Here is a 16098-nt window from a genome sequence, read left to right as displayed (position 1 = left end):
TTGACTACAATTTTGTACAGTTTATTTTCAGTAATTTATGTTATTAGTAAATGATAGTAGCACTCTTTTGTACATACATAATTTATTAGCAAGTGCTCCTAACGTGAGCTTCCACATTGCTAACAGTGATAGAATATTTACATAAAACTTCCTTTTCATGATACTTTATAAGAATAAGTTTAAACATCTCAAATCTAGAGGTCTAGCATGGAAATGAAATTCTGCATCCTCTTTTTTCTCAACAGTCAGGAAATGTATTATATAACATTTTTTGAAGTTGATAGCAGTTTAATAAAGAGAGAATTTAAAAAGTCATAAATAACCTTAAATGACTTCAACAGACTAACATATAGATCATTAAAATCATCTCTGAATGAACTATACCTGGTTAAATGAAAATACATGAAATTCTATTTAAAAGAAAAAATAGGTAAGCAAGTCCCTACCGTACGTAATGGCATACATTATGTCTAATTCACAAAAAGCATTTTTAAAATCGATAGATAATAAAATTTTCGTAAGTGAATGCTTACTTTTAAAAAGGGAAGTTGTTTTGTTGCGCTCTTTACGTTTCAGAAATGAAATTCTACGAACAATTTCAAAAGGTAAGTTAATATTATTTATAATTGAATTTTACATTCATCACGGAAGTATGCAGTGATTTAATATGTCAAAGAGATATAGAAGACAATAACTGATTGTAAAGTAATTAATTTAAAAAACTGAAAATATTTTGAAAGTTTTCTTTCTGCACGTATTTTAAAATTTATACTTTCGCGCGTCCTAATTAAAAATAGTGTGGCGGTTCCATGGAGTACAGATGTAATTTGTAGTCACTGTTTATGGTGAGTCCTTCCATTTTTCAATGGACTCGTTCCTGTTTTCTGTGCACAAAAGGAAGGAAGGAAGCCGCCTATGTGAATTCTAATGCGCATGCAAAGTTCAATATTTCGGCACTTTGGCGACGTAGTATGGTTTCTGAGGCATTTAGAAACAAATTTCTATTAGGGTTTGATGCGTTTTGGTGCCTAATAAAGCCAGAAAATCACTTTTTGTCGAATTTGGTCCAAAACGGTACAGGTGGCGCCATCTAGCGGCGAGCGGTGGTACTACGAAAAACTAAAATTCCTATTTACTCCGAAAGTAGGCAATTTTACGTATTTCTGAGGGTCAGAAATTGTTCTGTGACCTCTCTAGAACCTATATAACGCCACAAGAACCTCCTGAGAGCGCTAGAAAAGAAAATAAAAAAATAGGTCCAAACATGGACTAAAAAATTGGCATCCATCTAGCGGTGAAAGTTGGAACTACAAAAAAATAAAAATGCGATTTTCTCGAAAATTAGCGAACTTTGAGTACTTCTGAGGCTCAGAAAGTGTTATGTGATCGCATTAGAAGCAAAATAAAGCAATAAAAGCTTCCTAAAGGCTTTATTAAAGAAAATAAAAAAATATGTTATTTTATGGAGAAAATTTGTGGCGCCATCTAGCGGCGAAACTGCGAACTAAACTGATAAACCGTATGACCGAACACGCATTAAAGGGGTCAAATAAAAATCGATTTTCTGGGCTTAATAGGCAAAATAATGAATAACTTATTCAACAAAAATTCCTTTAAAATGTCTAAAGAAGCATACTACGTCGTCAAAGTTGCGAAATATTACTTTTTATATTTTTCCTTACCGCGCGTACGGGCGTTTTTTCAGTTTAATTCGCAGTTTCGCCGCTAGATGGCGCCACAAATTTTCTCCATAAAATAACATATTTTTTTATTTTCTTTAATAAAGTCTTTAGGAAGCTTTTATTGCTTTATTTTGCTTCTAATGCGATCACATAACACTTTCTGAGCCTCAGAAGTACTCAAAGTTCGCTAATTTTCGAGAAAATCGCATTTTTATTTTTTTGTAGTTCCAGCTTTCACCGCTAGATGGACGCCAATTTTTTAGTCCATGTTTGGACCTATTTTTTTATTTTCTTTTCTAGCGCTCTCAGGAGGTTCTTGTGGCATTATATAGGTTCTAGAGAGGTCACAGAACAATTTCTGACCCTTAGAAATGCGTAAAATTGCCTAATCTCGGAGAGAATCGAAATTTTAGTTTTTCGTAGTTCCGCCGCTCGCCGCTAGATGGCGCCACCTGTACCATTTTAGACCAAATTCGACAAAGAGTGATTTTCTGGCTTTATTAGGCATCAAAACGCATCAAACCCTAGTAGAAATTTGTTTCTAAATGCCTCAGAAACCATACTACGTCGCCAAAGTGCCGAAATATTCATTTTTTTTTTCCTCATATGCGTGTTCAGACCCTTATTTTTTAGGTTTAGTTCACCCGTTTCGCCGCCAGATGGACGCCAATTTTTTAGTACAAAACTGCACTGTTTGTAACGGTTTGCTACTGCGCATGAGGTCAAAGTTCAAAATTGACCATTAATTTCCAGAGTGCATTTCAGCCCGGAGTGAAATTTTTTCACCCCTTAAACCTAGACGGCTGAAGTTGGTCTCGATATGTCCAAGAATATTTTTTAAACGAAGATATATGCATAAAACTGTATATTTATCCGGAAATAGTATGTTTAAGATGTATGTGTTGAATGTCAAACGGTGGGTGTTTTGCAATATTCCCAATAACGAAAATTCCAAGCGCGAGCAAATTCAATTTTTACATTGAACTCTATGAGGATCAGTTTTTTCGGTGATTATTCCTCCGTGGCAAGTCCGATTTAAAATTTTTTTTCTACGTTCATCTGGATGTACATACGCATGTGTGTGCAAAATTTGATGAGAATTGGTTGAGTCGTGCAAAAGAAGAACGCGGACAAAGAAGTTGCAAAGTCAAGTAGAAGAGCTTCGCTCAATAATTAAGAAATTATTCACTCACAAACAATAAAAATGATATATTTGTAAATCACAAACAATTTCCAATGAATTGCAGTTAGTAGTTATCACAAAATCTATATGTATATTATAAAAAAAAGTACTAGAACATCATGACTGAAATAAAACATAACTAATTTGTCACAAACGTTAAAAATAGATTCACAATCAATCACAAATGATTTACAAACGAATTTGTACTAAAAAAAATTTGAAATAATTCCATTTTATTATTTCTTCCAGCTAATTTCATGCAGGTTATCCCCACTGTATTTGGCATGTGCATTTAAATTGGTTGTGCCACTTTGTCTCTTTCTAAAAGTAGTTTCCTTGTCAAAGTGTCTCCTCCTGTTATATCCCTACTCTTTACCGTCATACATATTATTTTCAGCATCTACTATTCTGTATCTTCAGCGTCTAAGAATTAATTGGTTATTAATTAGGAAATATCTATTACACATGAGAATTTGACGTATTAATTAAATTAGCAGTTCACAGACACATAGAAAAAATATTTGTGACAGATACATATTTATGTAGTATATTGGTATTATTTATTTAGAATGATTTTTATACAAAGTAAAGCACATCTCTATTTCGCATAACTTATTTAATAAAATGCACAGTATTTACATTTTACATAAGATACGTTTCCTTCTTTTCTGCAATCGTTTGAAACTATTCCCTTTCTCAATTTAGCAACGAATAATTACTAAATACTTAGCGATATTTATAACACATAGATGTTATACTTATCTAAACATCACACTGGAAATTCGTTTACGATTAGTAATTACATCTTTTTCATAACTACTAGTATACTTTGTACATTACAATAATATTTACATCCTTTCTTTTCATCGGTAATATGTATATAATATCAAAAACATACAAAATTGAAAATATAATTTTGTCGTATTATTCTTTCAAAAAGCTCTGGATATGTAATCACCCAGGAAAAGGCGTGTAGAAAATGTATGCGCAACTTTTTCCGAACTCTACTACAAATATATGTCTGAAATCGCTTTGAAGAATGAGCCGTTTATTAGTCCTTTCTATATCTATTATTTTTTCGTTTTACATGACGATGAATAATATGAAAGACCGCTATTACAGCCGTCGCGATTATAACGTATAATTTTGACATATGATTCGTATTGTCTTGTGACTTTTATAAATGTGATCTCAAAATTTTATTATAGCGTACATTTGCGACTTTAAACTACGAATTTCATATTTTATTCTAACATTCTTTTAAGTGATTTCGTTTAATTTGCCTGAAATAATTTAATGTAACAGGTTATACAATATCAAATTAACGATATCAAAATATATTAAATTTGATATAATTTGGTGACATGAAGTAACATAAAATGGTACCTACAGCATATTAATTTGAAGCTTAAAGTTTGAAGAAAATTGCTACATAAATTATTAATTAATATTTACTGTATGTAATGACAGTGTGACAGTTAACTAACCAATTTAATTTTTTATTATCAAATTGTATCAAATTGTTTCAAAATCGATATCATATAACCTAGAACAATCCATACTTAATAAAATTTAAGCAAATTAACTTCATTGATTCACATTATGAGATTTATAAATTTGTAACTAAACATTTAACTTAATTTTGATTCTACATAATTAGAATTTCGATTATTTTCTTTCTTGTACCTATAATTTAATTATTATTCTTCTTTTTTTAATGGATGAAATAGAGGTATTTCTATCTTATTTTCATTAAACATACAATGTAGTTTTCCTACATGGCACTTCTTTTTATAGCCTGTGAAGGGAGTTTTTCTTTATCCATGATTTAAAAATTTTCAAATAAGCTAATTCGAAAATTTTGAAATTCAAAAATCATGAATCTATAAATTTGTAGACTGAAAAATCTAGAAACCACTTTTATATTGTGAAGATCAAAGCTTCTTAAATTTTAAAATTTTTTTATTTTTATACTGAGAGTTTTAGAAATCTCAACAGTGAAAAATTAAAAAAATTATAATATTCATTTATATGGTTTCATTAAATATTTTCCACTCCCGCAAATTCATCTAGTGCCACATAACGAAACTCTATTGTATGTAAATATTTTCGTATCAAATGCAACCTGACATATTTCAATTATATGTGTTATAGCAGAAACGATTGTACTAAATGCTACCATTTATTGTTATATTGAGCGTATCTTGAGGTTTTGACGGAATGTAATAAGTTGTGCTATCTTTATATATTACTTGTATCAAAATAAGATTCTTTAAGAAAGTTCGCTTCAAATATAAACCTACCGTTGTTTGTATTAGTTGCTTAATCATATTTTGTATGAGAAGAATTGACTTTTTCAGACTTTATAAAAATGTTGCAGCATTTTGCATTTGGAACTTTCATATTTTGTTAAGATTTGTGCGTTTTGTTGCTGTAGCTATTGACACAATATCAGTTACTCTGCCATTTAGAAAATTGTATAAAGAGTTTGGATTTGTGTATCCATGGAATGTTACGATTCGATAAAAAACTGCAGCGCGTAAAAAGCTATAAATTTACAAATATCCAAAAGTACACTTTGAATTCCGCTTCAAATATAAATGTGCTTTATCGTTACTTATCGTTATTTAAACTACATATTTCGTTCTTCGTTCTCTCCTTTTTCTTAGAAACTCTCAAACAAACGATCAACAGATATCAATTAAATTTGAAAATGATAAATATTTCAAACGCATATAACAATCAACAATAATTAAATGGAAACAATTTCCAGATATAATCACTTAAAGATATTAATAATGGAAAACAATGCAAAAATAGTCCTACAAATTCTTCTAAATACACATTTCTACATCTGTTTTCTGCGAGTATGTTTATCAGCATTGTACAACAGAAAAAAAACGGACTGAACAAGTAACAAAATTTCGGTTAAAGTCAATTACCATCCATTCAAAATGTCACTTTAAATTTATGCTGTTTTGGCTGTGAATGAATTTATAGCACCGTATAAGTGACTCACGTGTCAGTGACACTAGTATTAAATTCAAAAAATCGATCGTATAAATTTTTACAATTGTCATATCTACAATTCGCCCATCATGCGTCCATCTCGTTGCCATTGTTTTCAATGGTGTCGTACAAAATACCTTCCTTCACCTTTTTTTAATTTAACAAAAACTCAACTACGTAACCTTTTCAAATTATCATGAGATTCCAGTAATAAATATCAACGTTGTTTAGTCAATAAAAAAAAAAGAAAATTCAATTTTTAGGTTCATTCCACGTACATCTCATTCGTTTTCTTTTTTCTTTGCAACTTGTATTGAAAACTATAAGCACTTTTATTACGAAATGGTATACAGCTTTTAAGGCAATCCCCGTAGAAACATAACGTTGGTAATCTAACCTAACAAATAATATTGAACGATTGTGCAAATCTGAAGATTTATAGTTCTAGTTCTTCGGCAGTGCGAGAAAGTCTGTGATTATCAATGCGTCTACGTTGACTACGTCTAACTGCATCTGCTCTTCGATATGGTTCTGACCTTAGCCCAAGAAGAATGTCTTCAAGTGCACCGTTGTAAACCTCATCCTGTTGCAAGAGCTTCTTCTCCTGAACCAGTCTTGTTTTGTTTTTTAACTCATTTATCACAGCATCCTGCAGAAAATTGTAAAATATTTGTCAATTATCTGCTTCTTTAACAGTATATTTAGAAAAACATTAGATTTTTTCATCAGACAATAACAATAAATTCTGTAAATATATTGGGTGTTTGAAATATTTAAACATTATTTAAATCCATTAGCAAGTATTATTTTCTTTAAAATTTGAACAATTAAAAATATTTTAAGTATTATGTATGTAAATATATGAAGCATTCATCATTAAACTGGTCATCCTTTTGTATAAAAATTGGAATAAATCTCTTCCTAGGCATAAATAGAAGGTATAGGTTTTCTAATTCCACAGATTCTTAGATTTATAAACTCTCAAATTTCCCAGAGTCTTACATTTAGAAATCTATAAATTTCCAAGTTGAAAAATCAACAAATGTTCAAATTTATAGATTTTCAAGATATAAAATTTTCAAAATTCAGAAATTTGTAGTGCAATTTCTGAACTCTTTGAATATCCTACATATATAAATATGGGTATATGTATAATACTAATAAAAATTATAGCTTCAGAAAAAGAAGCACCCAACTAATATATGCATATACCTGATCAGTGCTAATATTTTATTATAGGTAAGTTAAATGTTACCTACAATTAATAATAAATAAACCTATATAGTTTAATATTCTATTTAATTGCTATTCCGTTAATTTATATGCATCTATTCAATGAAACTTTTGGCAGTAGCATAGGAAAGTGATAATGAAGGATTTCTCTCAGGCAACATCAATGCAAGCTCTAGAACATGCCGATGCATTTTTTAATTTTTTGTTAATGATATGGATCAAATGAATATAGTTTTGTACCACCAAATTAAGAAAACAGTTCTTTGGAAACGTAAAAATAATTTCAACTATGTGTTTCTATAAACAATAATTTGCAACAAGAATTTTGCAATAAAATTGAAGAGAATGGATAATTAATTGAAAAAAATAATCAAAATAAAATTTGCATTTTAAATTCATGACAAGAAAATGTTTCCATAAATTATTTGTTATTAAATCAAATAATATTTTGAGAAATATACAAATTATTGGAGATGTCATGTCCATTTATATTGACCCTCATATATGTTATCAAGAATATGATTATGAGTAACTTTCTCTTATAACTTAACTTAGAAGATTATTTTATAATTTCTAAGATATTTTGATAGTTGAAATAAACAACATTGTAACTTTGAAATAAGCATTACTTAGTTACATTGTTATTTGTATAAAGTATTGATTAAGCACGAGGTAATTATTTACTTTAATGCTCATCGAGGCAAAATTGTAAGAATATCCTAATATAAAAATGAATCCCTTTTCAAGTTTAAATAACTTTGAAATTATAAGAACAATTAAGTAAGTTAGAGAGAAAAGTTATTCAGGCTCGTGTCCTTCACAACATATCAAGATAAATATAACTGAGTTTAGCGCCAAGAATTTGTACATTTATCAATATTTTCATATTTTTCATTAAGTATTGTTGGTGATTAAAACATTGGGTGAAATAAAAATATAATAGTGTTTACCTTGAAAGAAAACATGAGAAAGAACCGTTTTCGTATGATGTTTAGAGTGTATCCAATATATGGCTCAAAAATAAAGCTGAACTAACATGTGTGTTGTCTAAATGCAGTGTATGCGGGAATGCACTTGCCAAAAATATGTCATTAGAAGGAAGTGAGTGAGGACAGACTTACATGTTGTGAATTGTTTCTACATTGTTACGTTCTGAGCTCCAGTTCATTAAGATGCCGATGTAACAGACTCTTGTTCGTGTTACAGCAAAATTTCGGTGACTTTAAATCCAAATAAATATGTAACAAATAAGAAAAACAGACGTACGTGAGACACCTTAATAGACATGTCTGTTCGTGAAAACGGAAAAAAAATATGCTAAAAGAGAGCACTTCTCAAATAATTTAAATCATAATTATTTGATAATCCCCGCAAAATATATCATGCTATTTCACAACATGCAGCGAAACAAAGGCTTTGAAAATTAATTTTCACACGAGCAGTTTTCCCTGAATTGACACTCGATGAAGTTGATCAATAATTTATATGAAGTACTTTTCTTTGTTCACAATTAGTATTGACTGTTAATTCCAATTAGAATTGTTGTGTTAAGAAAACATGGTAATAAAAGTTAAGTGGTAGAAGACACGAATAATTTAGTGACGACAAATGTTTTATAACCAATTGTTTGGTGTGAATTATTTAAAATTTTAAAAATGCTGTAAGTTACAAGATCTGCAGGCTTTTAATAAAGTAATCATGCAAAATCATAAACAATAAATAATTATAAAAGCCATATATGTAATTTGACATTACACATTATGTACACATGTTAAGAAGAAATTGAAAAATAAATCTGTTCAATGATTTGTTTAACAAAGTATTTACAATTGACAAAAAAGGCTACCCAACATTTCCTAACTCACTCAAATATTACATTGAATATTAAACTTAAAATTGGGACAGTGATGAGACACTATTCCAGACATGTATATATAACATCTATTCATCAACTGATTCGTGACAAAATCAATTTGTGTTTCAAACACTCAAAAAAAAAATCAAAAAACAGTGTTTAACATTTTAACAAAGGAAACATAAAATTTAAAGAATTGATGTTGAAAGAAAGAAAGAGGCAGAGAGGATACAAAAATATAATCCCTGATAAATACATATCATAACTTAAAATTCTATTCAAAAGTTTGAAAAGTTCTGAAAGCATGAAAAGAACAAATAATATTACACGTGTTAACCATAAATTATAAAATAATATTGAAACATTCAATCTGTGTTTAAAATGCAACGTTTAGCAATTATGACTAAATGTAATGCCTGTTATAAAAAATGCTGAGTTTTAAGTTAAAGATTTAAATGCAGTAAAGTAACTGGAAATTTAATAAGCATCGTACAAAGAAAAATGTCAAGATGCGGTTACTGATTTGTCATCTATATTGAAGTTATGAATGTAGAAATAAATTGTTTTCAGAAAAAAAGCGGTAAGCACAGCTTTTGAAGGGTCTCATTAACAATATGAAGTTGATAGTGTACTTAACTTAAAATAAAACAATAAATTGGTTTATTTTCTTTTTAAACAATGTCTTTAGAATAAACTGTGACTGTAGCTTTGAGGGTACAGTCAAAGGAATTTTTACACATTTCATTTAAAAGATTTGTATAACCATTCAAAGTTTTGTATTAGGTTAGGTATGCTACAACCTTATATTTTTAAGAGAACCCCATCAAACATGTACGATACCAAAGAAGCCTTTTTAATGCATAAGCGTGCAATATATGATCATGATAACTAAGATAAATATAATTTTGTCCCAAAATAAGCGGTAAAAGTAAATAACTTAATATAGTATACCTGCTGCTTCTTTTGATTTAATTTATTTCGTTTAATCACGTCTTCTGAAGCGTTCAAAGCTTCCGCGGCAGCAGCTTCTAATCTACGTCGCTGTTCATTTTCTTGATCCGCAGCCTGAAAAAGTATCTTACATTATTAACAAACGTATTCGTTCTCTGTATTTGTTTTTATGTTTAAACATTTCTTAAGTTGCAATAGCATATACATGGACGAGTGCAATCAGGTTATCAGCTATGAGGGAACAAAATTTATCCTAACATTTAGAATGGATCTTAGAATTTTACATACATAGTAGGAATTATTATTAATAAATATAAAATAATTTTTTTTTATTCAAAGGGGGTAAAATCTTTTACCTCTGAAGGGAGAAGTAAAATTTATCTTAAGGTAAATTTTTTTATATTACTATATTATACAGATTTTAAATTTATCTGTACAAAAAAAATATTATTAGCAATTGTAACTTAATTTTGTTACTGTACAAGGAACAGAAGCCACTTTCTTTCTTTAATGTTCTTCTTTGTCTACCTAATTACACCCACATGCAAATGCATAATAATTTACCTTAAATGCCCTTGCGAATCTAACGAGAAGAGAGAAGAACGTGTTAGCATCGGCTTGTCTGGGACTTTCTCCAAAAAATTCAACGCATTCTCGGAATGCATCGCCAGCAGCTCGAGCATCAGATTTTAGACGGCGTAACTTTTCTTCGGAGTTATTCAAGAAATCTCGCAGTACCGTGTTATGTTTTTCTTTGCCCCGAAGTTCGAACTCTTTCCTCACGAGATCCATACCCTTCTCCAACTCGTGAACATCCGTCGTTATATTTTCTAACGAAACTGTAATTAACAAGAGAAAATAAATAATATCGTATAACATTCAAATCAAGTGACTTCATATTTTCAAAGTTAAACAGATAGAAATTAGGGTTTCTGCAGGTCTAGTTTCAATTCAAATTCAGTTTTAATTTGACTTGGCTGAATGAAAATGCCAAGTACAGCTTCAAACTTTTGCCGCTTATGGCGTCATTATTGTACATAATACTTGCATTCAATTTTACTTATTGATAATAAATTATTATGATCTAATGTTGTTTTTGATTATCACAATCAAGAAGTTCATATATAAAAATCTTACTGGGAAATGACATCTTTTTTCTTAATTTTAAACAAAACATCATGGTTTTATACCAATTATTTAACTTGGACAATAGCTTAACGTCCATAGATTTCACTTTCTGTTGTCATCTTAATTTTAATATTAATTAGCAGTTTGCAAACCTAATGTAGGACACAGAAAAATGGAAGTGAACGTAATTTCCGACATATTTTAATGCGATATGTAAGATAGTGGTGCCCTCTAGGTAGTTTTACAGATATTCTTCACATCCAGCTCAATTGTGAAGAAACGTTATAACATTACCTGTTGCTGCTTTGTCGATATACATAAGCTCCGACTCGAAGTTGATCAATTCCGGAAACTTGACGCGTATCGTTGCCACAATGTAATGTAAAAGGCACATTCTCTTATCGGTTGATTTCGTATCGAGCAACGTGTCTAAACTCTGAAGTTTGAATCCATAAGCAGGGCCTCGTTTACTGCTGTTCAAGTAATTTCCGAACGCAAGAATGATCTCCAATACCGCCCTAAGCTTTTTGGAGCTTTTGACTGTACTCGATGCAGATATTACAGCGTGTATTTGCGGAGTGATCAGGTGTAGATTATCGAAAAAGTTTCCGATGTAGTTCATGATGGACAACTTGGTCGATATCCGCTCTACTTTACCGAGCTGCATCAAGAACTTGTCTTCTTCTGTTAAAAGGTTCACATTTTTCTTTTCGATGATGTACTCTCGGTATGCTTTGATCTGCAATAAATTCAACATAAAGTTGTCATTATTTAATATATTCTATAATTTTGTTGTGATTCACAGACCATAGAATTAACCGCTATTAAAATCACTATGAAAGTAGAACTTCAGAATATTGGAACTTTATAGTATATAATGTAAAAATACCTCTTGATCCGTAGGTACCATACGCTGCAACAGCTCCACATTTTCCAGCGAAAGTATCTTCAAATCAAGCGCATTCACGGCCATAATAACTTTCTCTACAGGCATTTCCATTTTCCTCCTCGATATGGCTGCAAGTATCGACAAAATTATATACATTAGGTGTACACATAAGTAGTAAAGAATAAATAATGATTGAATATCATGGTACCAATATTTCTTAATCTGGTATGTTCCAGAAGAGACACGTTTTCTGGTTTCTTGAATCTCTTGCTAGGGAAACTTTGAAGACCATCGATTTCGTTGGTGCCGTTAGCAACGTGCCCGCCCATTCCGATCTTAAATCGTTCCTCAAAATCTGAGAAGTCTATGTAATTGTGCAGTCTGTCGTCATCTAGCTCGTTGAAAATCGTCCCTCGTACTTGATTAGGCTTCAACGCGATCCAATTTAATGTAGGAAGTTTGTACTTCGTTTGAACCTATAATCAGGAACAAGTACTTAGTTACAGCGTCTGAATAAATTGAACTATTTAATTAATTGGATATAGTACTCAATTAACTTGTTTCAAGTATTTAGTTAATTTGTTATGAGTAGCTTTACACATTCCTGCATCCTCAAATTTCTAGGTCACTAAATCCCCAAATTCCTATATAGAACACAAATGCCTATATCCCTAAATTTCTAATACATCTCAAAATTTAAAAATTCTCAAAAGTCCCAAAAAATAAATTTTATGTTGATTGGGAGACTTCATCTTATTTTTCCTATGGAAAATCTTATCGGTACCTTTCGTTTAATAGTCATTGCGCCATCTGGTGCCTGCATCATGCCAGCAGGTGGCGGAGGTATAGGCGCAGGCGGTGGCAATTTTTGATCTCCTGGTGAAAGAGGCGCCATTGGAGGTAGAGGTGGACATGGTGGTGGAGGTGGTGGAGGTGGTGCAGGAGCAGGTGGAGGTGGTTGTGCTGATGTCGGTGATGGAGTCGAATTTAGCGTTGAAGACGTCACGTTCTCCGAACTGCTAAGAGGACTGGTTGCTGATCCATTTCGAACATTGGCTATTTAATATTAATTATAAAATTAAAAATATTATTCTATATCTTCCCTATGACTATAATTGTATATGTTGAAGTGGTAAAGTGAATATTCAACAAAATTACTACGTTGTATACAAATTTGCTAGTAAAGTGAAATAGGACAGTAAAAAGAAAAGATAGTAAAATAATAAAATAGTACAAATGTATAAATTGAATAATGTTAAAATAACAAGACGTTACAATAAGAATACTGAAAATATTTAAATGACCCAATGGCAGAATGGTACAATCGTACAATAATAAAACACTAAAACAATAGTAAAATATTAAAGTACCAATATATTGTATGAATACATTTCAAATCACACAATACAATTATAATAATATTCTTTTAATTTTAATTATTAAAAACAAAACATTACACCTTACTCATATATCATGGAATCATTTTACTCTTGTTTAATATTAAACATAATTGTCTATTAATAGTACATTAAGTTATCTAGTGACTGAAAATATCAAAGGATTTAAGGCGTATATACAAAAAATGTTATACTACTAAAATATAAAATAATAAGATACATATTAATACATATAAAATAATTCCATATAAAAAGTATTACATATAAAATATGTATAAATTATATAAATATATTTTATATGTATTATACTTAATAGTATAATATAAAAAAAAGTTTCCAAAACGCACCTGTAGAACCTTTAGTGAGAGTGCCAGTAAGGGTCTCCAGCTCAATAATTTTGTTCTCTAGGACGCTTTGCCGTCGTGCAGAATCCTGCTTTTGCCTCTTCAGGGCTGTAAGCTCCTCTTCAGCAAGTCGACGAGCTTCCACAGCATCCGCGTATTCAACTTTCAACGCGCCAAGTTCAGTCTCTAGTTCGGCCAATTTAGCCAACGATTCCCTTTCTAATTCCGCCATTCTATCGTGTGCCTAATTTTTTGATACGTGACAAATAAGTATAAAATTTACTACAAATAAATTATTCTACATGTCTTATATTACTCTGTAATATATGTACGCTGTTATTTTTGCATTGAAAGTACCAATCTTACTTTTACTTCAAATGCAGTTTGTATTATAATAATTGTCTCTTCTATATGAATATATTTTTATTGTACTGTTCGTTTAATAATAATGAAGCTATAGCAGAATGAAATAAAGTGTACAATATAAAATAGAGTTATACATTACAGTCTCGTTATATGGCCCGCAGAATTTTCCTTCACAAGGATTTTCCATTATTTATATGCAAGTAATTAATATTGAAGAAATTAACGGATTTAAATTTAACTAAATTTTTTATATTCCAAAATTGAATAATTCAAAAATTTTCAAATATTCAAATTAACAATCTTACAAATTTTCGAAGTTGAATATTTAGGAACATTCAAAATTGAAAATTTAGGGATTTTCAATTAAAGCACCTCGGATAATGTCAAATTTATTGATGTAAAAATCCATAAATTCTAAAATTGGGAAATTTAAAAATTTTCAACAGCAAGTATTTAGAAATGTTAAAACTAAGATTGAGAATGGAGATTCCAAAATTTAATTAAAAAATGAAAAATTTGTGAGTTACACTACTGTTGATAGTGCTCTACTATTTCAACATTGTGCAAGTTCCATAAAGTTCTAAAGCAGCATCCAGGGCCATATAGCAAGACTCCACTATATACATATGTATATCCCATTGCATGTATTATATGGAATATCATCAATAAAAAATGAATTAAACTATTAATGTTACGTAAAGAATTAAGTTCCGGAGAATCACACGATACACTTACGTGACCAAGTTCATCTTCTAATTCGGCTACTTTTTCTAACGCGGCAGTCTTGGTTTCGCTGTCTTCCATCAAAGCAGCTACATCGAATACGTTATCCAGATACGCAGATATTTGCACCTAGAGAAACAATCGAAATTAAATCGAAAGAATATGATGCCCAAAGAGTTTGAAATACGATACGATTGATGCTTCGTTTAAAAAAGGATCTTGAAATACACACCAATGACATCTCGTGTCTGTAATAAAGTCTTATAACCTTCTCCGTTATTTATTGTGATATGTATATGTATGTATATGTACAATAGAGAAAAAATGTAACATATTTTATGACTAAAATATAAGTCACTCTTTTTTGAAATAGATGACTGAGCTTCTTACAGTAAATGAAATATCTACAAGAACAGATTCAATATTGACAAAAACAGATTCAATTTATTAACATTGAAACAAAATGTAAGAACAAAAAACATGTGACGATTGGTTTATGTTTGTATCTACAGTTATGAACAAGTTTGTATCAAATAGTCAATTACGTATACAGCAATTTACAAAGTAGGAGCATTTAACATGAATTTAAAATTTTATATATTCTAAAAATTAATGTAAATCTATTCATGGAAATTGATTTTTAAATTACAGAGAAATAATTTTAACTTTTAATGATTGCGAATTTTCTATTTTAATATATAATTTAGATTTTTAACGATTACGAATAACTTCATATTGTAATAAAATAATTAGATAACAAAATTAATTTATATTAATATTATACATTGTTTCATAAAGAAAAGCTATAACCTTGAATTATGAACTTCAAATTGCAATAAAATAATTTGTAATTATAAAATTAATTTGCATTAATTTTAAACAATGTTATATATTGAACTATCTATTAATTTTATACAGTAATGTTATTATTTAGAAATTAGCGTAAATTAATTCTGAAGATATAAAGAAATGATTATGACTGAATGATTTAAATCACATTTTTACACAGGTATTTCATAAATTACACATTAAAACTTATTTTTCCTTAAGAAAGCAGTTCATCAAATTTATCTAGGTGGAGCTGCTTTTCATAGTCTACCCCAAGAGTTCATTGACTCATTCACATGTTACCCTTTGAAGATCATTCCAGGTCATTACCAAAACTTGTCTTCATAAATGTGTAAAAAATTATCTTATACATATACATACATATTTATCTAACATAATAAATGAAGTGACTCATAAATTAAATTCTTGCAAGCTCTTTACATTAACAAAAATAAACAGTAGATGTTAAAAAATTATATATCATTTTCTTGTAAACATAGGACTGTTGTT

At 29.8% G+C, this 16098-nt stretch overlaps 1 protein-coding gene across 11 annotated transcripts in view; it reads right to left on the bottom strand.

The window, feature by feature from the left end:
- Nucleotides 1-3402: 3402 nt before the first annotated feature.
- The window catches only part of Frl (formin-like protein), an 87245-nt gene continuing 74549 nt past the window's right edge, over nucleotides 3403-16098 (bottom strand). For 10 of the 11 annotated variants that reach the window (XM_012287973.2, XM_003704420.3, XM_076535042.1 and 7 more), the window contains 9 exons: nucleotides 14773-14889; nucleotides 13675-13915; nucleotides 12715-12986; nucleotides 12139-12406; nucleotides 11931-12058; nucleotides 11336-11780; nucleotides 10478-10752; nucleotides 9914-10027; nucleotides 3403-6523 (listed from right to left, as the gene is read on the bottom strand). In XM_012287973.2, coding sequence (XP_012143363.1) covers nucleotides 6311-6523; nucleotides 9914-10027; nucleotides 10478-10752; nucleotides 11336-11780; nucleotides 11931-12058; nucleotides 12139-12406; nucleotides 12715-12986; nucleotides 13675-13915; nucleotides 14773-14889 — 2073 coding nt within the window. In that variant the 3' untranslated portion in view covers nucleotides 3403-6310. Of the gene's footprint in view, nucleotides 6524-8228; nucleotides 8328-9913; nucleotides 10028-10477; nucleotides 10753-11335; nucleotides 11781-11930; nucleotides 12059-12138; nucleotides 12407-12714; nucleotides 12987-13674; nucleotides 13916-14772; nucleotides 14890-16098 lie in introns of all 11 variants that reach the window. The other variant, XM_012287974.2, reaches the window with a different exon arrangement.

Source organism: Megachile rotundata, chromosome 8 (assembly GCF_050947335.1).
Source record: "Megachile rotundata isolate GNS110a chromosome 8, iyMegRotu1, whole genome shotgun sequence".
NCBI lineage: Eukaryota > Metazoa > Arthropoda > Insecta > Hymenoptera > Megachilidae > Megachile > Megachile rotundata.
The sequence above is the reverse complement of the archived record's forward strand: the minus strand, read 5'-3'. Positions and strand labels throughout refer to the sequence as shown.